Raw genomic sequence first — 23,262 nt, forward strand, 5'->3', positions numbered from 1 at the left:
CCAGACGCTGGCAAGATGGTCACTTTGAGACATTAGTCTGCCATCTTCTTGGTCACCTGGCACTCTGAATAAAATATTCCTTGCCTCAGCACCTCACCTAGCAGATTCACTGGCCTGCTGTGCAGTGAGCAGAGCGAGTTTGGACTCTAGCAGGAGGAGCCAGTGGCACTCCTGTAGCAGAACAGCCTCCCCATGACTGTAGAGCACCGCCTTCTGCCAGTGCTCGCTGAGCACCCAGACCTTCGCTCAGCGAGTCCACTGCACTCACTGCAGCGAAAGGACCTGAGTTTCCAGTGAAACTCAGCAAAGCCAGCGTCAGACTCTCTCGTGCTCACTCCTGGCCCCGTCTGCCCCCACCCAGGAGAACACAGGGCCTCCCGGAGAAAAGGGAGCCCCTAACACTGCGGGACAACAGAGCACAGGGGCGGCGACAGGCTGAGAGCCACGCTCGCTGCTCCCCAGGGCGCCTGCTGCCTGCCCAGCCCTCCGCCAGGCTTCCGTGGGCGAGACTGGAGACAGGACACCCCTCGCTGCCCTGCCCTGCTGTTCAGTCTCAGGTCTGGCCTTCTCTAGTTGCAGGTGTGGATGTTCTACCTGTTTCCATGGGTGACTGAATGGAGGCTCACTGCTGGCCACCCTCACTCTGTCCTGGTCAGCTCCCCAAAATGCTCCACAAACACCCCACACCTGAGGGAAGTTTCCTACCTCCCTGCCCGCCAAGACCCCTTAAGACTACCTGCACGCAGGCCCTGGAGCTGCCAGCGGGAGCCCTAGGCTAGCTCCACACCTGAGCTCTGCAGCCCCACCTCTTGAAAAGCACCTGGCTGGAGGGGAAGTAGAGACACACGAAAAACTCACAAAAAATGCACAGGGACATGCCGACAGTCGCCCTGGGTCACTGGGCGCCCTCCCCCACCTTGCAGGCAGGGCTGCCCCTCCCCGTCCCACAGACCTGCCAGGCAGAGGCTGCAGTGCTGGGGACTGCCGCCGGCTCCTCAGCACCCTGCTGCAGGTGCGCTCCAGTCACCTGTGGCTGAGCAGGTGCTTGAGCCCAGCTCCCTCCGCAGGCTGCAGAGCAGACACGCCTGGTGCTGGGTCCTGATGGGCTGCATCTAGAGCACGAGCCCCGGGAGCTGGACTGGCTGGTGCCCAGCAGCACTGCCCCCAGCAGGCTGGGGCCGGGCCTCTCTGCCCCTGCAGCCTGCATGGCGCGGGCTGTGAGACTCCTGAGCATGTGAACACTGCAGCGTGCACCGGTAAACCAAGGAGCCAAGTTCCAATAACAGGAGAGACAGTGCCTTTCTGGCAGGGCCAAGCCGGCCAGGCTACCGGGAAAACTGGGGCCCTCGTGCTGTAGACACGACCCCCCCCACAAACACATAGGAGGCTAGCCCCAGGACCTCCTGGGAGAAAAGACTTCAGGGAACCCTGCAATTTCTGTCACAATAATGAAACATATAGCTCTGACCAACCCTCTTAAGAGAGAACACACACTATTATGACAGTTTTAAACTATGGGAAAAAAAATTTAATCTGCTGATGAGATGGGAAGAAAGTTCAGAACCCCGGAGGGCAAAAGCCAAGTAAAACCAGGAATGGGGATCATTCTGCTGTGTGCATCTGAGGAGCATTTGTACCACTCAGGAGAGGCAAGGGAATGGACAGAAAGCCCTGGATGTGCCTGGGTGATGACCCTTGGAGACACCCCAAGGCTGATACCCTGAAGGCAGCAGGTAGAAAACGTAGCCCTCCCACCCAGAGGAAGCAAGAGCTGGGAGGAAGTATCTAAGAGCTCCAGACTGTTTGGAGGGGAGTAAAAATATCAATTAAATTTTGATAAATGAATTCTTTGTGTTAAAATACCCAGGGCAGCCATGAGGGAAGTTAAGTGAGTGAATTCCAGTTCAGATAAGAAAAAAAAAAGAAAAAATTAGTCCAAAAGGAGAAAAGAGGAATCTGTTCTCAATGACAGGACAGAGTATGAGGTAAGATGGTAGAAATAAATTCAAACACAGTAATTTTCATAAACACAAATGGGCAGGTGGTCTAGGTAAGACAAAGATCATCAAACCATATGTTTAAAGATCCAGATACATTCAACATAAGCATGTGAAACTGTGACGGTCAAGAGTGGATAAGACACCCTGGTCCGCTAGAAGGCCATGCAGCTCCGGAGGTGGGGGCTCATGTCCGTGAGAAAGAAGAGTTGGCATGTGAACCGGGCTTCATCTCAGGGACCATCCCAGGAACATCTGAAAACAGACTCCATCGGGGCATAGAAGTCAAAGGTCCCAACAAAGGCCAAAGGACCAGCTGCTCAGTCACAGCCCTAACCCTGGGGCGCAGCGCTCAGTGAATGAGACCTGACCCCAGCAGTTGTCTGGGGTCACAGCTCATAGGAAAAAGGAAGCTGTAGGCACTGTTTCCAAAGGCAGGGGGCCTGGGCGGGGACGGGGTGAGGGGCGGGCGTCAGGAGGTGCCTCAAGCAGGTGGGGCTGCAGCTACTGAGGGATGTCACCTCTACGGGAACCTAGAAACCTAGAACCACAGTCACCCCGATGCTCTGGTCTGCACCTGAGCACCGCCCCTGCCCTAGCTTTGGGGGGGCATCCATGCTCCCCGGGCAGCACAGCCAGGACAGCAGGTCAGGACAGAGACTGCCTTCCGGCGGCACAAGAAGCCCACACGCACAATTACCCTGTGAGCAGCTGCAAGGCCGAGACAGGGCAGGAAGTGTGGAAGCCGCAGCTCAGCAGGTGGCCCGAGTGCGACATGCCGCTGCCCCAACCAGACCGGAAGATGCACTTCCTCCACAAAGCTGCCTCAGTTTCAGCATCTGAACAGGCACAGCCCTCGCCCTGGCTGCATCACTTACTGAGCACCTACTGTATACAGAAAACACTTGGCAAGAGCTCTAAAAGCATGATCACATTTCCCCTCTCACCCAGGACACAACAGCTGTGTCCATCTCACCTCACAGGATAGAAAATGAGACCCCGGTTTTTAAAAGGCCAGTGTCTGAGCTCACGCCCCGCAGCTGGGCCAGGCTGTCCGTCCACACTTCTCTCCCTCCTCTGCTAGCAGACCCCTTCCCTGAGGCCTTCCAGGTGTCTGAACCCAGGCCTCGCCGGCACCCCACCCTACATGACGGATGCACTGAAGCCCCAACGCCCTAGAGGACCATGGGGGAGGACGTGGCCTGCCTGCTTAAGTCCCAGCCTGGGTTTGGGGCCTGAAGCTGCTGGGTGCTTCGTCCCCAACAGGGAGAAGCTTCTCAAAAAAAAAAAAAGGAGGCAGAAATAAACAGTAGGAAAAAGGTGAATGACCACGTGACACCTGGATCCAGCCACCCCTGATGCAGGCAGCCCTGGGAGGAGCCACATGAGAGGGCAATGATCCCTTGTCCCACAGCTGGGTCACACTGGTGATTAACAGAGCCCTCGTGGGGCCATTTAAAGCCCCCGCCCCACACCTGCCGCTGTCAAGAGGAGCAGGGAAGGGTGAGGAGGGGAGCAGGAGCTGGAGCACAGCAGAAGGGCATCTCCAGTCTGTTCCATCCCCAACGGCCTGGCTTGCGGCAGGCAGGCTGCCCCTCCCGGCTGCAGCACAAAGGAAGTAAGGAGGGCTCACCAAGGCCACAGTAAGAGCCGGCACTTCAGGAGCGGTGACGCGGGTCGGGGACACACAAGCTCCCACCCAGCCTGTGTCACACTGGCCTCAAGGTGGGTGTCGTCCAGGACGGCCCTGACCCTGCGGTCATCAGTAACATCCAGCACGAAGCAACTGTGGGAGCTCATGAGGGTTGGGACACATGATGGGGAAACAGCAGCAAATGCTCAGAGCTGGACAGCAGGCCTGGAGGAGGCAGCAGCGCCCAGAGACGGACACCCCCACCACAAAGGGCCAGCACGGGGAAGACAACGCAGGTATCACCGCCGGGGCAAGGAGACCCACACTCGGCTGTGGCAGGAAAGCTGACACCTCCCCGGATCACTGACAGTCTGAGCAGAGGGCACCCTCAGGCCCCCAGCCGGCCCGAGCAGAGACTGCCTGCAGGTCCGGGCTCAGAGCCCTGGAGCAGGCTCCCTGCACTCACCCAGAGGGATGGACCACCTGCCCCCTCATGAGGCGCCCCAGCCGGGGCTCAGGTGACCCCCTGGCGGCAGCTCAGGGGTGCACCGCCCCCCAGGCTCAGCCACCGTGTCACGCTTCCCATCCCGTCACCTCTGTGCTGTTCTCATTAAACTCCTTTCAGCTAGTTCACAAAGCCTCTCTTCAGCTACTTATAATCTGACATTTAGCCAGTGGGTTAGGGTTGTTTCTAGAGATTCCATTTGGTCTGTCTCAAATCTCCCTGGCCCTTCCTGTCGGCCTCCCGTCTTCTGCTCCTCACTGTGGTCTCTTCTCGCTGCCTTTCGCTCCTGGGAGCCTTCAGATGAGCCCGGGGTGCCAACAGGGTTAGTGTCGGCTTTCCTGCCGCAGGACACAGCCCGGAGTCCTCAGGTCTCCTCCCAGCTCCCAAACTGTCCTGGTTTGTCTCCCTCCCTTTACTCGCCCTGGCCCTGGGAGCTGATCTGTTAAGTGTCACCTTCCCGTCTATTCAGCAGGTGTTTGGGAGACTGAAACTGTATGCTCGGGTTCAACCTGCCACCCTCACCTGAAAGTCAATATGCTTTCTTTAAAATATTATCTTTATGGGAAAAGTAGGAGCTGGATTTTAGACATTTTAATTAATTAAAATTTAATTTTCAACATAGAAATTATTTCAAAATACAGAGAAGAATAATTTCCTAACCTCATCATCTATTAACATTAACCACTTTACAAATACAGGCATACCCCCATGGAAATCATCCTGATTAACAGTTTTTGGTAGAGTATCTTTCAGGTTTTGATAGTTTAAAAGTTCGCAGAGTAGATATACATATATATATATGTATAGCTGAGTCATTTGACTATACAACAGAAATTAACACTGTAAATCAACTAAATGTTGATAAAATTTTTTTAAGTTCATAAATCATATATTTATTCTAATACATATTTCAGTTAATGGTTATTAAAGGGGTAAAATTTTACTTATGTCAAAAAACTAAATCAAACATTTCCTCAGAACAACATGCAGGGAAAACACCTCAGGTTGGATTTGAAATTCAGCTGGGAAAAGCATCCCTTGGGGCTCAGTTGGGAAAGAACCTGCCTGCTGCACAGGAGACCAGGGCTCGACCCCTGGGTCAGGAGGACCCCTGGAGGAGGAAATGGCAGCCCACTCCAGTGTTATTGCCTGGAGAACCCCATGGACAGAGGGGCCTGCCGGATGACAGTCCACGGGGTCACAAAGAGTCGGACATGGCTGAGTGACTAGCACACTTGCTGTGCACGTCTGAAGCGTCCCGGGCACGTGCTGCTGGGGCACGGGCTGCATGGGCCCTCTTGGCAGGTGGACTGCGCAGAGGCGTCCAGCATCAGGGAAAGGTCAGCCCTGCAGCCAGAAGACTTGGGCTGGAAACCCATCCCCACCAGCCTGCTTCTGACCCACAGGCGCTGTGCCCGCACTGCGAGGGGAGTATTTCTGCTCCTGCTGCACCCAATCTCAGTAACCTCAGGGCCTTTGCTCATGCCGGAACATGCCCCACCTCCTACTGAGCCTCACCCTGGCACTAGGACTTCCTGGGGGTCGTGGCCCCTGCGGAGGTGCATCACAGGACCACCGGGAAGGGTGGGGTTGTTCCTCTGCCTCCTCCTCGATGGAGCACAGTTGGGAGTGTTTGTTCTGATCCTTCTTATGTGTCAGTGTGGGGAAGAGCGGGGGAGACAGCCTGTCCACGTGTTAAACCCCCATAACTGCCACCTGTCCTCGTTCTCACTGCTGCAGACCCCCAGGGATGTTGACCACACCCCCCAGTGCCCGAGCCCCCGCTCACCATCCCCAGGCGACCTCCGACACCAGCTCTCAGCAGCCTGGTCTTCCGCCCATGGGCCGTGGCTGCCTGTGCAGCACGTATCTGAAAGCAGACTCTGGTTATTCCTCATAAACAAAACAGCAACCTGAAAGCTACTTTAAATTGTGTCAGGTTAAGAGTGCTGGTGCATGAGGAAAAGAATTACCTACTCAAAAGCTAAGTGAACTAGAGGACAGGACTGAAATTCATGTCGAATGCCTGAGAAACAAGCAGGGAAGCACTGTGCCGGGGAGAACAGACTGGAGTCCCCGTTAAGTTCAAGAGAACCTCTGAAGAAGACACAGCGAGAGCGGCTCCAGACAGTGATTTCTGGAGCAACAGTACCACCTGGTGCATGCGTGTACATTTTTGTTGTTGTAAATAAAACAAACCCATAGCCAGGCTCACCGCGTTAAGGACTGAATGTCCTAATAGCTACCACCGAAGAGAGCAAGATCAGTGGTCTGAAAGGACACCAGCAGGTTCCTGGACCCCAGGCCTAGACAAAAGGGCAGAGCCTAAGCCACCTTCCCGGACCACAGCTGGGCAACCTAACTCCCTCCTAGTGGGCGTGATGGGGAAGAAGTGACACTGCGACCACTGAGATCCGGCTGCAGAAGAAGCTGCAGCTCTACTGTCAGCTCTTGGGATGCACGCTCTGGCCACCAGCAAGGAGTTAGCTGCAAGGTGCTGTTCTGGGGAGCCCACCAAGTGGGTCCGGCTACTCCTCAGTCAGACTCCGGTGCACGCGAGGGAGCCTGGAGATGACCCCTCCCTAGCCCCGTCTGAAATGCAGTCACACAATATCCCATGCTGAGTGTCTCCTGAATTCCTAAGCCACAGAAACCATGAGAGGTGATAATACAAGGCTGTTTTAGGCCCCTAAGCTGTGGGGTGATTTGTTAACGAGAATAAAATAACTAGAGCAATCATCGACAAAGGAACACCAATTAGGGACTTCCCCAGTGGTCCAGTAGCAAAGATTCTGCGCTCCCAATGCAGGGGACCCAGGTTCAACCTCTGGTCAGAGAACTAAAGATCCCACACGCGCCAACGAAGATCCAGGGCGGCCAAACCAACGCACATCAGAGACAGGTGACAAAAAACGTGAGATCTGCGGGCTGGGAGATTCATATTTTACATGCTTCACACAATCCCAATGGCTAGGAACACATGCTGGCCACTAGGGAAGTCACAGCAAGTGGCTGAAGGGGCAGTCACGAAACCACCAGCAGTATCTCGGGATGACATTCCTGTAAAGTTCAACCCCTGAAGGAAGCCCCCATGCCTCTGGTTCATGCCGGGCCTGCAGGAACGTTAGGAAAGGACTGAGAGAGACAGCGGAACAGAGAAGGGCAGCCAAGGAGCCACACAGGCCCCAGCAGTGGAGGCGAGAGGAGGCGTGCCAGGCCTGGGGCAGCGCCCTGCGGCCACGGTTCACACTGCAGCCACACTCGGGGTCCACCAGCCTGCAAGAGGATGGGGAACATGCTCTGCTGACTTGGCCTCCTGGTGTTGAAATTAACTTTTTAGAACCTCATACACGTGTAACCCTCAGTAGTGTACAGCATCCTCTGAAATTTAGTCATGCTCCAGCCCAACAGCCCTGGAAGACAGATGGAGAAGATGCAATCCAACCCTCAGACATGAGCCAAGGTTTGGCTGCGAAGTGATGTGACCGATTCACCTGTGATGGACCACATCCCTCAGGGCAGCGGCAAGGCCGAACTCAAGGCTTCCGCGCTGCAAACAGTGCTGCGTCCCCTCGGCCGGCCCCTCAGGGACTGACTCGGGGTTATCGTGCCGCCCACCAGACTCCTCACCACGACCCCGGGATGGAGTCAACATTAAGGCCTTGGCCTCCACCTTGGAAAGCTCCCTTCTGAAAAATCCTAGTCACTCTTATTTTTAACAGCTTTATTGAGATATAATTCACATACCCTAAAATTTACCCATTTAAAGCACAGACTTTTGGAATATTTTAGCACACTCTCTGACATGTACAATCTTCAGCAACGTCAATTTCAGAATACTTTCACTGCTCCAAAAGAAACCCCATACACCTCAGCTGTCATCCCCCAGGGCTGGCACCTTGAACCCACTTCCTGTCTCTATGGATTTGCCTATTTCATAACAATGGAACCATACAAAGCCAGATCTTTGTGTCTGGCTTCTTTCACTCAGCATAATGTTTAAGATTCATCCACGTGGTAGCATGAATCAGTACTTCATGTCTTCTTATTGCCAATCAATATTCCACTGTATGGACGGAACACACTGTCTGTTCACCTATTGATGGACTTTTGGGCTGTTTCCCCCTTTCCCCTTTTTTTCCCCTTTTTGGGCTGTTTCCTCTTTGGACGGACTCTTGGGCTGTGAATGACACTGCCGTGAACATCTGTATACAAGTTTCTGTGTGGATGTTTTCCTAATCACTCTTACCAATAAGAGCACATAAATGGTGAGCCAATTTCCAACTGAGAAGCTCATTTAGGCTGACCATACTATATTACTTAAACATAGATGGATAACTGGGAGAAACAAATGACCAAAGAAACAAATGACCAAAGAGTTAGAGACATAAAGAAACAAGAGCAAAACCTGATCTAACAGAATAAACAGTAGTTAAAGACAGAGGTGTTACTTCTAGGGATGGGCCCTACAGCCACATCCACACGTTTGCACCATGCTGTACCTGCAGCCTTATTTTAACTGCACAAAATACGATATTCACCAGCAGAGGCTGGTTAAATTACAGTCACAATGAAAATATGATATTCACAGGAAATATACAGTGAAAATACGATATTCACCAGCAGTGGCTGGTTAAATTACAGCACCCCCACACAGCCAGTCATGAAAAAGAATGAAATGAAAAATGTACTGATATGGAGTGACTTCCCAAACACATTTAGTTAAAAAGGCAAAGTTGAAAAACTTTTAAAAGAAAAGAGCAGGAAATAAGACATATACGTGTTTGCTTGCATAGCTACAAAGCGTCTAGGAGAAGATGTAGGGGGTGCCTCCACCAGACCAGGCCTGTAGGGCAGAAAACGGAAGCAACAGACAGCTTAACCACGCACCCTCTGTACCTTCACACCCTGAATACACCATCAAGCCGAAAACATGTTTAACCCTTTGGGGAGTGAAAATAAAGATAATTTAAGGGAATTAAAACATTCACACTTAGGAAAGCAAGAGATGAGAGATCTTGGTACCTGGAAGCAGTTAAAAAGAGCAAACCAATAAAGGCATCTTGCCTACTGCTGTGTCAACCTCAAGAGCACCTGGGTGACCCCCACCTAAAGCCACTCATCCCCGCCGATGCCAAGACACAATGGAACTGTTGCATAAAGCCCTGAGACACAAAAGTGAGAATGCCCTCAAGGATTCCCTGTGCAGAGGGGGACGGCTGGAGGCTGTGTAGGCCTGCCTGTGTAGGGACAGAGTGGTCCCGGGCAGCCCCAGCTGGGCCAGAGGAGCTCTGCGTGTTTCAGGGGAGGAGGGAATGCAGAGCGGGGCTGGGCCTGGTGACACTCGGCAGGGTCGCTGGAGAACAGGATGTCAGTGGGGGCGCACCAGGCCATGGAGGGTGGTCTCAGGGCACCGGACTCCGAGGAGACCCGTGCAGTGGCGTGACTGGCAGACACGCCCTGAGCCTGCTCCTTGCCCTGGAGCATCCAGGGTGTCACGGCCTGTTGACCTCCGCACATACACTGCCAGCTGCACCCGCTCCTGGCTGGAACAACCAAAAATGTCTCCAGAGGCAAACCACCCCTGGATGAGAACCAAAACACATCCCCTGAAGACCTGCAGGAAGACAGAGGGAGGCAGCGCATCCAGGAGGCACAGTCACAGCGCCCACGGGACGGCACACAGGCCCGCTTGGCAGGTGGACTGGACAGAGGAAGTATGAGCTCATTAACTACCTGGGAGGTACAGTGAGCAGGATGTGGAGGGCAGGAGACGGTGGCTGGGGGAAGACCCAGAGCACCAAGCTTCAAGGCAGGAGCCTGGAGATGATGGTCCAGGGGCACCCATGGCCAAAGCCGGAAGTGAAGCAGGAGGCAGGGAGGCCAAGAGATGAAGTGAGGCTGGCCCTGCCACCCAGAGGGGGCACTGAGCAGGCTCGCTTCCTCCCCGGGGGGTCCTAGGCCTGTCTCCAGGTGTGAGCCCACCCTCGCCCTGGAAGAGGGCTGTCCATCCTGCATCCTCCCACTCCATCCTTGGGAAGAGCATCCGACCCCTCGCCAAAGCTTTGCCAGGTGACCTGCTCTGGCCACAGAACCTGAGTTGCCAGCTCTCCAATGAAGCTCAATGAGACACAGTTTCTACCACTCTCTTGTCATAAGAACAGCATGTCCCAAACAAGGGCATGCCCGAGTCCGCAAATGAAGACTTGAGAGAAAAGCGCCACAAGCAAATGAAACGTGAGCTAGAAATAAACCTGTATTGAGTTGCTGCTGCAACTCTTAAGTCTCTGATTTCTTTCTTCTCCAACCCATCCTATGTGTCACTGCCAGTCACACGTCCTGAACCATTTTACCAGCACTTCCCCTACACACAGACCTGCAGTGGCTCCTATAGCCACAGAACTAAACTCTATAGTCCTTCAGCTGAGTTCAGACATCTTCACATTATTATTTCCTCTTATTTCTCACATAACCTTCTACCCCACAAACCACATAATTCACCTTCTTGCCTTTGCTCCAAAACCCGACACACCCTCTCTGTGCTGCTGAAAAGTCCTCACCCCTGGCCCCCACGCAGCTGCCATGAGGGAGGTGCAGCTCAAAGACCACCTCTTCCTTGAAGCCTTCCCTCACACTGTAGCCCCTGCAAGCCTTTTCCCTCTGAACTTCTAGAGCAAACTTTCTGGAAATGGGCCAGAAAGTAAACAGTTCAGGCATTGTGGGCCATAAAGTCTCTGTTCCAACTAGTCAATTCTGCCAAAGAAGCCATAGATGATATAAAAATAAACCAGTGTGGCTGTGCTACAATAAAACTTTATTTACAAAGACAGGCAGCGGGCTGGCAGTGGCTACAGCTTACAGACCCTCATCTGGGGCAGAGTGGGAAGGTGCAGACAGGAGCGCAGCAGAAGCAGAAGTGAGCCAGGGCTGCAGGGGGGAGGTTCTTCTCCACAGGGTGGAACTGTGTGGCTGCAGGATGGCAGGGAGGGTCGGAAGCGACCCCAGGAGCAGGCCAGAGCTGCCAGATAACACCAAGGGCAGGCCCAGGGGCTGGCAGAAGGCACAGAGGGGCCGGTGCAGGAGGCAGGAGGCAGAGCCAACAGCTGAAGTGCAGACTTCACCAGAGGAGCAACAAGTACCAGAAGAGGGCTGGGGCAGGCCCGTCCAGTTCAGCTCTGCCAGGCCTAGGGCTCTGCACCCCCAGGCTGTGCTTCTCAGACAGGACACCCACAGAGCTAACTTTAAGAGGCAACGTATAAGACCACAACAAATGGCTACAGGGGTCAGTGAACAAGCACAGCAAAGACACTTACTACTAAAACTAGGCATTTCACTGAGAACATAGTATATGGATATTTTTCTCAAAAGCACCAAAGAACCAGGGAGAAGCTTCATAAGACACCGTGTTCACTGTTACCACTGCTGGAGGGCAGCCCATTCAGCACACATGCGGGAGAGAAGGCAGGATGGACGTTTCTAAATCTATCTTTAGATATTTTAAAATTTGCTCACAGAAGCTGTTTCATGACCATTTGTTCTGAAAATCAAATGTTCTCAACCTTAAACTCCACAAATGCCAAAAGACTCTACTTAAAGTGGGGGTTTCCCCTCGTCTCAGTGTGACAGAGACAAAGGGGACGAGATGAAGTGATCAGAGTGAGTCTAGGATCTGGGAAGGAGAATCATCTCCTCGGGAAACATGACCAATTTTTCCACTTTGTTCTGAAGCAAGTTAAGTTACCCCTCCCAACACTGAGCAAGACAGAGCCTCACTGCACTGGTAGTGCCCAGTCTTCGCTTTCTGGCGCCTGTGCCCTCACTGTTACCTAGAGCTGGTTAACAAAGTATCTTTTCTGTCACAAGTGTTAACACTGGAAAGTATAACAATGGCTCTGGTAGTTTAACTCAAGAAGAGAACTACCCAAGAACTGCTCGGCATCTCATTTCTGTTAGCAACAATCCTACCTACCTCCTAGGGCAATAAGTACTGCAGGATTCTAGATCAGAAGCTTTTCTCTTCTAAAAAGATTTTTTTAACAGTTCTATATGATAATCTAAGCATGTGGGATTTGTTCCTTGTTTACCTTTATGAAGACCTGCTTCTCCACATATGCTTCTCCCCAGCTTGTGTAAGAAAAAAAAGCCACAGACCTCGAGTTCGTGTTAAACTAAGACAAAACAGCTGACCCAGCAGGTGCGTCCTGAAAACCAGATCTTGGCAGCCATAATAAATAGCTCCTGACTTTTCTCAAGAGGGACACAGTGCCAGGCACGATGAATTCACGGAGTCCCACAACCACCCATTTTGCAGATGAGTAAGCAGAGGCAGAGTACAAAGCCAGGAAACAGAAGAGTTGCCACTCAAAGGCAGGCAGTCTGGCTCCAGAACCCGCCCTCTTCTCCCCTCTGTTCTCCAGCCTCTGGGCAAGACAGCTGACTAGACAAAGTGTGGGCAGGGAGACCCGGGCCCTGCTCATTCCCCAGCCAGGGCTCAGGTCACAGAGTCCACGCCAAACTGCTTTACGGAATGAGTCTCGTTGCTTTACAGCCACAGCTATCAAATCTCCTTCCCCTCCCCCAGCGAGGAGAAACACACCTTGCTCACTGTGAAAGGGGAGCCGCTGACCGGGAACCACCTGCTGTTTACAGAGGCACCCAGGATGTACAGGGTTCAATTCCCCTCGCTGGCCTCAAAGACAAATCTCCTATTGTCTGCAGTAGGGGAGGAAAACGAAGCCTTGCAACTGTAGGTTTCTGCAAAGGTCACAGGAGGTTTGCTTAAAGCCTACGACACCGAAGCGGGTGGAGGGGCGCCGCATTTCAGCTGCTGAAGGCTGCGCAGCGCCCACAGCAGCTGCTGGTGGGAGCAGCATGTAACACACCCACAGTTGCCACGGCCTCGCAGCCAGCTGCACGTTTTAAAATAAAAGACGTCCTGACCCCCAAGATGCGCGCAGCCCGCCTCGATCTGGGCCCTCGCACTGAACACCGCCTCCACCCCCACCAATCCCGCAACCCGCGGGCAATTGAGCAAATTCCAGTTCCAGGAGGGCGACCCGGGGGGTAAGGCGGGGACGCCCCTGCCCGCTCCGTTCCAGAGGCCCGATCGGCGGGGCCGGCGGCCACGGCCGGCACCCGGCCACGCGCGTCCGGACTCCCTGGCTCCGCAGCGCCCCGACTGCGCCCCGGAACCGCGCCGACGCCCCGCGCTAAGTCTCCGCACTCCACTCACGCCCACCCTCGGCCGGGCACGCTCACAGCTCCGGGCCGGGGACCCTCACCCGCCCGCACCCCCAGGCCTGACCCCACACCCACTCGCACCGTGGCCCCGGTCCCCGCCCGGCCCCGGGCCCCGCCGGCTGCAGCCCGCCCGCCCCTGGGGCGGCGCGGACTAGAATCCCCACGGGCCGGGCTGGGGGCCTCCGAGAGGCGGGGCGGGGGCCGCAGCGCCGGCCTCTCCGCCATCTTCCCGGCCCGCGCCGCCCACCGCCCGCGCTCTCACCCGCAGGCTGCGCGCGGGCCGCGCCGCCATAACCCCTCATCCCGGCTCGCCCGCCGCGCGGGAGCCGCTCGCAGCGCTGCCGCTGCCGCCGCCGCCGCCGCCCGCTCGGCGCGCGCCTCCTCCACCGCCGCCGCCGCCGGACCCGTCCGCCGCCCCGTCCGCCGCGGCCGCGCGTCCTCCCGTCACCAGCGCAACCCCCCGCCTCCGGCCCCGCCCCCGCGCCGCGCGGCCCTGCCCGCCAGGGGGCGCCGCCGTGGGGTTCTGGCGCGTGCGCCGCGCGCGGCACCTCGGGAGACGAGGTCCGGCGGGGGCGCGCACGGCCTGCCGGGAGGTGGGCGTACACTTGCGCTGGCCCCGCCCCCAAGGCGCGGGGTGCGGCCCCCGTGAGGTTCGCTGGAGTCCGGAGCTGTGGCGGGCGGAGGAGGGTGTCCCAGGTGCGGGTACCGCAGGGTGCGGCGGGCGCAGAGGGACGGCCCCTGGCCAAGTGACGCCGAAGCGCCCCCTCCGCCCCGCCGTCTGCACCGCCGCCGATCTTGCCTGTGGGGTCGCCCATGAGATTCTTCCGATCCCATTCTGTACGGTGCAGTTGACATTTCCTACGTGTCACTGTGGATTTGGTGTAATTTTACCTTCCCAGGAAAGATTTCACTTTCCCTCGATTCTGAAAAGTTACCGACCATTGTCTCTAAAATATCGGCTCTTCCATCCTATGGGACCTCCCTATGTGTCCGTCAGATAAACTGGATGGCCTGTGTCCTCCATGTCCCTAAGATTTTCTCTGTTTGCTCTGTCATCTTAACCTCGTAATTGCTCAGTTCGGTTTCACCATTATTCTCTTTAGCGTTTTCTAACCTGCGTTTAGCCTGTTCTTCAGGCTTTTAAAAAATGGTTATTAAATAGACAATATTAATTTCCAGAAGTTGTAGTATTTAACTTCCATGTTGGTACGGATAGAATCTAACCAGCCTGAAACTCTCACAACAAAACACAGAAGCCCACATCACTCTCTGGTCACAGTCCGGATCCCTCAACACCAGGGAACTACAAGGGCTGAAAGCTCAAGCTCAAGAGCTCTCGATTCAGTCCCACCTCCCGCCTCCAGTTCACTCCCTCAGTGCTCTGCTGCAGCAGTTCTCTGCCTCCTGGCTCCCTGATCCCTGACTGTGTCACCACTCTGGCTTCCCTTTTGGCCCATCCTCATACTGAACTCCCGTGGACAGGACAGTGGTCTCTACTCCCTTGTCTCTAGCTCCCCTCCATCGTGTACACCTGAGAAAGCCCAGTCTGGATGAACCCCACCGTTCTCCATGACAAGTACTGCAGAAACCACATAACTAAGCTGGCTGGCTTCACTTTAAACTCAGATGGAGCACTATACCTCCTTGGCAATCCTGTGATTTTCCTACAGAGGGTAAGTCTCCCACCCTCCAAAGTGAACATAGGTATTTCTTAGGCCTCTCTAGTAGAGCCTCCCTGCTGGCTCAGATGGTAAAGAGTTCACCTGCAATGCAGGAGACTCAGGTTCCATCCCTAGGTCAGGAAAATCCCCTGAAGAAGGAAATGGCAACGCACTCCAGCATTCTTGCCTGGAGAATTCCATGGATAGTGGAGCCTGGTGGGCTATGGCCCATGTGGTCATAAAGAGTTGGATACGACTGAGGAACTAAGCACAGTTGAGCCTCCCGGATACGAAAAAACCCTTTTCTTATCACCAAACCCAAAGGCCTGCCCATATCCATCCCTGCCCTTCACCTTCCCTCCTGAAAATGGGCAGGCAGTGTTTCCCTGTTCCCAGACAAGGCAGGCCCTCCTCTGATGAACTGGAATCTACTCCCTCTTCCATTCTCAAAGATTTTATTCAGCTGTCTCCTCTCCTGCATCATCTGTTTGTCTCTCTCTGTTTTATTAATATTATTTGGATGTGTATACAAAGACACTCTGATATTTCTCATTATAAACACAGAACCCATAACTTCCCTGGTGGTCCAGTGACTAAGACTGCACTACCAAAGCAGGGGGCCCAGGTTTGATCCCTGGTTGGGGAACTAGACCCCTCATGCTGCAACCAAGATATCCCATTCCATAAGTAAGAGGTCACAAGCTGAAAGCAAAGATTCCACATATGGCAATGAAAATAAAAGATTCTGCATGTTGCAACTAAGACCTGGCACAGCCAAATAAATAAAAATAAATTTTTAAAAACAAAACACCTCTTTTGACTTAATTTCTTCCTGCCAGGTCCTCAGGTCCCCAGATGACCATTCTTCACAAAGACTTGCCTGCACCTCATCATCATATTTGGGCTTCCCTGGTGGCTCAGATGGTAAAGAATCTGCCTGCAATGTGGGAGACCCAGGTTTGATCCCTGGGTCGGGAAGATCTCTTGGAGAAGGGCATGGCAACCCGCTCCAGTATTCTTGCCTAGAGAATTCCATGGACAAAGGAGCCTGGTGGACTACAGTCCATGGAATTGCAGAGTCTGACACGACTGAGCAACTAACACTTTCACTTTCATCACCATATTATTTTGTTTTATTGAAGTATAGTTAATTTACAGTGTTGGAGAAGGAAATGGCAACCCACTCCAGTATTCTTGCCTGGAGAATCCCATAGACAGAGGAGCCTGGCAGGCTACAGTCCATGGGGTCGCAAGAGTCAGACACGACTTAGTGCACTGTCTCACCCCAGAGATCCTGCCACATATACCACAAAAACCAAACATCCCCCAATGACCTTGGCCCCACTGTTCCAATCACTCCCAGGTGGGAATTCAGGCACATGTCCACAGAGGTCACAGACAACATACATATGGTTCTGTTATGTCCCATATATTACCCTTTCATGTCCCAAGGAAGACATTTTCTCTTAGAGATTTTCATTTAGTGTATCTTTAAAAAAATCTTGTGTTAAACTTGCGTCCATCTTTTTCTTGGGTAAGGACAACCCAGAAATGGCCCTTTTGTGTCTGTGATATTGCCATTCACAGCTTTTCTTGATAGGCCTAATACAATCTTGAGAACAGGGTTGCTGTACGCTGAATGTCAGATGGTAGCTCTTAGCTTTGCCTATCTTAGGTAGTTATGCTATGCATTTTTTATTGGTGTACCATGTTTGATTTGTCCCTAATACCTTTGAAGTTTTTCTGAGAAATGAAATATTGCAACATGAACTTATTAAAATACATTTTAAGCCTTAAAAACTTACAATGTTATGTTAGTTTCAATTGTATAGCAAAATGATTCCATTATACAAATTTTTGCAGATTTTTTTTCATTATAGGTTATTACAAGATATTGAGTATAGTTCCTTATGCTATACAGTAGGTCACTGTTGTTTACCTATTTTATATATAATAGTTTACCTATTATATATATAGTAGAATCAGTTTATCCCACACTATTAATTTGGGATGAATGGATAAAGAAGATGTGATACATATATATACACACACACACACACACACACAATATGGAATATTGGTGCTGTGCTAAGTCATGTCTGACTCTGTGCGACCCTATGGACTGTAGCCCACCAGGCTCCTCCGTCCATGGGATTCTCCAGGCAAGAATACTGGAGTGGGTTGCCATTTCCTTCTCCAGGGGATCTTCCTGACCCAGGGATTGAATCCAGGTCTCCTGCATTGCAGGCAGATGCTTTAACCTCTGAGCCAAAAAAAGAAAAGCTGCTAACTAATTTTGGGGGTTTGGGGGTAGGCAGGTGTGCTCAGCCAATGCTACAATAAAAGAAAAGAAAAGAGCCTAAAGATTAGAAGAGAATAACCTGAAGTATCAAAAATTGAAGATAATATCAAATTCTACACAGAAAATATACAGACAACAAAGTATCAGAATCAGGAAGTTCAATAAGATCTGCTCACAAAACCCAACATGGTTCTCTACAGTTGAGAAATCACCAACTGGAAAATATGATGGAAAGTGAAATGCCCTTCACTTCACCAACAGAAGCTATAAACCATGTGGAAATTAAGCAAATTAAAAAAATATAAAAATCTTACAGATGACACTTAAATACTATATCAAAGTACCTTAAGAGAAAGCCTAAATAAATGGAGAAACATACTATGTTCATGGACCAGATGGCATAAAACTGTAAAGATGTCAATCCTCACTAAAGTGGTCTAAAAAAACAAAATATTAAAAATCTAAATTCTAGTAAGATTTTTTTGAGTACTATGAAAAACATATTTTAAAAATACACGTGGAAGAATAAAGGTCTACAAATAGCTAGTTCATTTTTTTATTTTTTAATTTATTTATTTAGTTGCAGCAGGTGGAATCTAGTTCCCTGGCCAGGGATCAAACCCAGGCCCTCTGCATTGGGACCGAACAGTCTTAGCAACTGGACGACTAGGGAAGTTCCTGCTAGTTCAGCTTTGAAGGAGGACATTCAGCAGGCAGGTACTCTACCAGATGTTAGGAGCTACTCCAAAATAGTGGTACTTGATAGGCCCGGGAACACAAATAGACAGATGGGACAGAAAAAAAGAATCAGAATCTCACTAACGTATAAAAACTAATGGGGAAAGATTGATTATTTAATATATTATTTTTAAAAATATATTCTTTCTTGAGGAACTATATGAAGAAAGAGGAAGCTGGACTCACATCCAATATGTATAAAATTGGATTCCCAATAGATTATCTACATAAATATGAAAAGTAGAAGAAAGTAAAACCAAAATACTAATAGAAACAAAATATAGAGAGGTGAATCTTTATGACCTTGGAGACGGTAAGTTCAGTTCAGTTCAGTTCAGTTGCTCAGTCATGTCCAACGCTTTGAGACCCCATGGACTGTAGCACACCAGGCCTCCCTGTCTGTCACCAACTCCCGGAGTTTACTCAAACTCATGTCCATTGAGTTGGTGATGCCATCCAACCATCTCATCCTCTGTTGTCCCCTTCTCCTGCCTTCAATCTTTCTCAGCATCAGGGTATTTTCCAATGAGTCAGTTCTTCATATCAGGTGGCCAAAGTATTGGAATTTCAGCTTCAGCATCAGTCCTTCCAATGAATATTCAAGACTGATTTCCTTTACGCTTGTCTGGTTGGATCTCCTTGCAGTCCAAGGGACTCTCAAGAGTCTTCTCCAACACCACAGTTCAAAAGCATCAATTCTTCCGTGCTCAGCCTTCTTTATGGTCCAATTCTCACATCAATACATGACTACTGGAAAACCATAGCTTTGACTAGACAGACCTTTGTTGGCAAAGTAATGTCTCTGCTTTTTAATATGCTGTCTAAGTTGGTCATAGATTTTTTTCCAAGGAGCAAGTGTCTCTTAATTTCAGAGCTGCAGTCACCATCTACAGTGATTTTGGAATCCAAGAAAATAAAGTCTGTCACTGTTTCCATTGTTTCCCCATCTATTTGCCATGAAGTGATGGGATCAGATGCCATAATCTTAGTTATCTGAATGTTGAGGTTTAAGCCAGTTTTTTCACTCTCCTCTTTCACCTTCATCAAGAGACTCTTTAGTTGCTCTTTGCTTTCTGCCATAAGGGTGGTGTCATCTGGGTGTCTGAGGTTATTGATATTTCTCCCAGCAATCTTGATTCCAGCTTGTGATTCATCTAGCCCGGCATTTGCATGATGTACTCTGCACATAAGCTAAATAAGCAGGGTGACAATATACAGCCTTGACGTACTCCTTTCCCAATTTTGAACCAGTCCGCTGTCCCATGTCTGGTTCTAACGGCTGCTTCTTGACCTGCATACAGATTTCTCAGGAGGCAGGTAAGGTGGTCTGGTACTCCCATCTCTTTAAGAATGTTCCACAGTTTGTTGTGATCCACACAGTCAAAGGCTTTCGCATAGTCAATGAAGCAGAAGTAGATGTTTTTCTGGAATTCTCTTGCTTTTTCTATGATCCAACAGATGTTGCAGTTTGATTTCTGGTTCCTTTCTAAATCCAGCTTGAATATCTAGAAGTTCTCGGTTCACGTACTGTTGAAGCCTTGCTTGGAGAATTTTGAGCATTACTTTGCTAGCGTGTGAGATGAATGCAATGATGCAGTAGTTTGAGCATTCTTTGGCTTTGCCTTTCTTTGGGATTGGAATGAAAACTGACCTTTTCCAGTCCTGTGGCCACTGCTGAGTTTTCCAAATTTGCTGGCATATTTAGTGTAGCACTTCCACAGCATCATCTTTTAGGATTTAAAATAGCTCAGCCAGAATTCCATCATCTCCATTAGCTTTGTTCCTAGTGATGCTTCCTAAGGCGCACTTGACTTCGCATGCCAGGATGTCTGGCTCTAGGTGAGTGATCACTCCATTATGGTTATCGGTGTCATTAAAACATTTTTGTATAGTTATTTTGTGTATTCTTGCCACCTCTTCTTAATATCTGCTTCTGTTAGGTCCATATCATTTCTGTCCTTTATTGTGCCCATTTTGCATGGAATGTTCCCTTGGTATCTCTAATTTTCTTGAATATTGCATCACACAAAACGCTCCTCTGCATACTAGGCTTGGCTTAATTGTTCCTTTTCTGTAGGCACTGTCATCGTTCTGTCTTCCAGGTGGAGACGCTGAGCACAGAATTGAGAAGCTTGGCCCAAGTCAGCCTGCAGTCCTCTGACGGGGCCAGGCGCTCAGCTCCATTGGTCCTAGGAAGTTTAGAGGTGACTGGTGGCACCCACACCCACTCTTATTCCTCCCCTGCAGAAGGCTGGCTGCTGAGATGTTAAACAGCCTTCAGACATCCTTTAATTTTGTGTCTGGAAAATAAGACAGCCTGACTTAAAAGAAATTTTTTTTAACAGCATTATTGAGATACAATTTATTTATTTGTTTCTCCTGACTCCATGGAATTTATTTCATAAGTATGGGAACAGAAGCAGGTATTATGGTATTTGTATAGCTATCTTCTGCAAATCCATATTTCTTGCTTTTGAATCACATAGTTTTTTTTTTTTTGGCTGCACTGGGTCTTCATTGCTGCAAGTGGGCTTTCTTTAGTTGCAATGAGTGGTAGCTTCTTGTTGCAGTGGCTTCTCTGTTTTTAGAGTGTGGGTTCCAGAGCACAGGCTCTGTAGTTGTGGTATACCGGCTTAGTTGCTCCGAGGCATGTGGCATCTTCTCTGACTAGGGATTTAACCCATGTTCCCTGCATTGACAGAGAGATTCCTTTTTATTTTGAAATAATTTAAAATTTACAGGTAAGTTGCAATAATGCAGAGAACTCCCAGATAACCTTAATTCAGGTTAATCAATTTTTAACTTTTCCCACATTTATATTTCTTGTTTTATCCTGAACCATCTGGAAGTAGGTTGGATATATGGCTTGAAAATAACTTTTTAAAAAGTTCCCTTCCTTCATTTGATCATTCATTGCATTTCTTCTTTTTTTTTTTCTTTTTTTTTTTTGAGGGGGTGCATTTTCATTTTTAGTTTTGAAAGATATGATTTTTTTTTAAGTTTTCGGTATCTCCAAATGCTTGTTTGTGAATGCTTACTTCAGTTTGCAGTATTAGTAGTTTCTTCTGCTCCCTTTGAACTCTAGTTACCTTGGCCTGCCTGCACTCCCAGCTCCATCTCCTTTGTTCATGGAGATGCCCAGCATCTCTGTGCATGGAAATGGAATGTTTTCTCATTCATCTTTACACAGAGGATAAGAGCCCTCTGGAGTTCCAGCGCTGGAGGAGACTCAGTTGCCACCACTATTCTGGAGTCCCTCGGGCCTAATCTGTCGTTTCCATGTTGGCCAAGGCCCCAGAGCTGCCACAGCATCATTTCCAAGTTTGAAGCTTTGGTTTCTATTTCTCTCCTCTTTTTCAGCCCTGGCGGTGCTCCCTCTCTCCTTGGTGCTTAACTGTGAATTTTCCTACTGCCATTCCTGTCCCAGTAAACCTGGCATCATTCATTTCAATTTTCAAAACTAGGCCAAAAAAAAAAAAAAAAAAAGAATTAGGACCACTTGAAAGTTCCTGCCTTGCTAGCTCCTGAGGTACCCTCCTTGGCTGAACTCTATATCCCTTTGAGATAAAAAATAAATAAATAAACTTTCATTTTACAAATGCAAACACTAGGGCTCCAACCAAGACCATAACTCCCATCTGCAGACTCTACCTGTGGTTTGGTAGGGGAGGTGAGCCAGACCATGGTGGAGAATAAGGCTTGAGCATGCCCCATTCAGGACCACCCAGGTGGCGCTAGTGGTAAAGTGAAAGTGAAAGAAAGTGAAGTCGCTCAGTCGTGTCCAACTCTCTGCGACCCCATGGACTGTAGCCTACCAGGCTCCTCCGTCCATCCATGGGATTTTCCTGGCAAGAGTACTGGAGTGGGTTGCCATTTCCTTCTCCATGTGGTAAAGTACCACCTGTCAATGCAGAAGATGCAGGAGATGCGGGTTCGATCCCTGATTCAGGAAGATCCTCTGGAAGAGGGCAGCTTTTTGGTTGTGTCCTCAGAGTTGACAGGGCTAGTCACCACTCTGTCTCTTCTTAAAGGGTTGTCAACTACAAATCGGCACTTTTCATCTACCTCTTCAAGGATTAAATCATGTGCTACTGGAGCTGCTGATTTTCAACACCCTCTGAAAAGAGCTGAGAGTGGAGAGCAGAAATGACGCTCTCTGTGCTCTGGGAAAAACTGGCAGAACAAGTCTTCAAGTAGATATTTTCAGAAGATGATTTCATGAGCCCAATTCTTGTATCTCCTCATATCTAGGAAAGCACTAAAATCCTTCATGGTTCACAAGTCACTACTGCTCCTTGTGACTAGCAGAAACCTTCTGCAACAAATATGTGCTTTGTCACATATACTCCCCCTTCACCAAAATCACAAATATATTGACCTCCTCCCTTCCTCTTTGGAGCAATTTCTCAGAGCTATCTGAGATGTTGTCTCCCAGGCTGTACTCCTCATTTTGCCCCCAATAAAATTTAACTCACAACTCTCACATTGTGTAATTTTTTTTTTTTTCTTTTTTAGTCTGCAGGACACTAATCCCATCCTAACCTAAATACTTCCCATAAGGTCCAATTTCCAAATAGGGTCACACTGGGATTAGGGTTTCTACATAAGAGTTGAGGGGTGGGGCACATTCAACACGTGATTTGTCTGACTGTATCCACACTGATGGTGTAAAATGGCAACTTTGTGGCTTCCACTTGCATTTCCTTAATGGCCAGCAAAGCCCAACATCTCTTCAGGTGCTCATCAGCATTTTATATTGTTCTTCTTTGAGATAATCTATTCAACCCCCTTGCTCATTTTGTGGACTTGTCTGCCTTGTTTTTCACTGACTTTGCGGGGCGGGGGGAGCCGGGGGAGACCCACCCCGCGGCTTGCAGAGTCTTGAACCTGAACCACGGCAGTGAAAGCGCCGAGGTCCTAACCACCTGAACGTCAAGGAACGTCCCTCATTGACTTCTAAAATATCACTCCATGGAGATAAATGCACACCCCGTCAATTTACCCATTCAAAGCGAACAACTGAGAGGCGAAACTCGCTCACATTTTTGTGCAGGCGAGCCTCGCGGCCCAGAGTCTGCACTCAGCCCCTCCAGCGCCCCCACACCCCAGAGCCGACCGCGTCTCTTCGGTCCACAGCCGCCGCGGAAACCGCAGAGCCGGCCGCGGAATCCGCAGAGGTTCCCGCG

General features: G+C 50.3%; 1 protein-coding gene and 1 long non-coding RNA gene across 6 annotated transcripts in view; both read right to left on the reverse strand.

The window, feature by feature from the left end:
- The window catches only part of ARHGAP39 (Rho GTPase activating protein 39), a 57,472-nt gene extending 43,678 nt beyond the window's left edge, over positions 1–13,794 (reverse strand). For 2 of the 5 annotated variants that reach the window (XM_044928378.2, XM_044928380.2), the window contains exons 1-2: positions 13,638–13,771; positions 5,925–6,005 (exon numbers count right to left, since the gene is read on the reverse strand). In XM_044928378.2, coding sequence (XP_044784313.2) covers positions 5,925–6,005; positions 13,638–13,667 — 111 coding nt within the window. In that variant the 5' untranslated portion in view covers positions 13,668–13,771. Of the gene's footprint in view, positions 1–5,924; positions 6,006–13,637 lie in introns of all 5 variants that reach the window. The other 3 variants (XM_044928382.2, XM_044928377.2, XM_025265651.3) reach the window with 3 other exon arrangements.
- A 7,200-nt stretch (positions 13,795–20,994) lies between these two features.
- LOC112579238 lies at positions 20,995–23,249 on the reverse strand. Its single transcript, XR_003103737.3, has 2 exons — positions 23,118–23,249; positions 20,995–21,536 (listed from the first exon to the last, which is right to left on the reverse strand). It is a non-coding gene; the product is annotated as an uncharacterized LOC112579238 (long non-coding RNA).
- Between the last annotated feature and the right edge of the window lie 13 nt (positions 23,250–23,262).

This window comes from Bubalus bubalis, chromosome 15 (genome assembly GCF_019923935.1).
Source record: "Bubalus bubalis isolate 160015118507 breed Murrah chromosome 15, NDDB_SH_1, whole genome shotgun sequence".
NCBI lineage: Eukaryota > Metazoa > Chordata > Mammalia > Artiodactyla > Bovidae > Bubalus > Bubalus bubalis.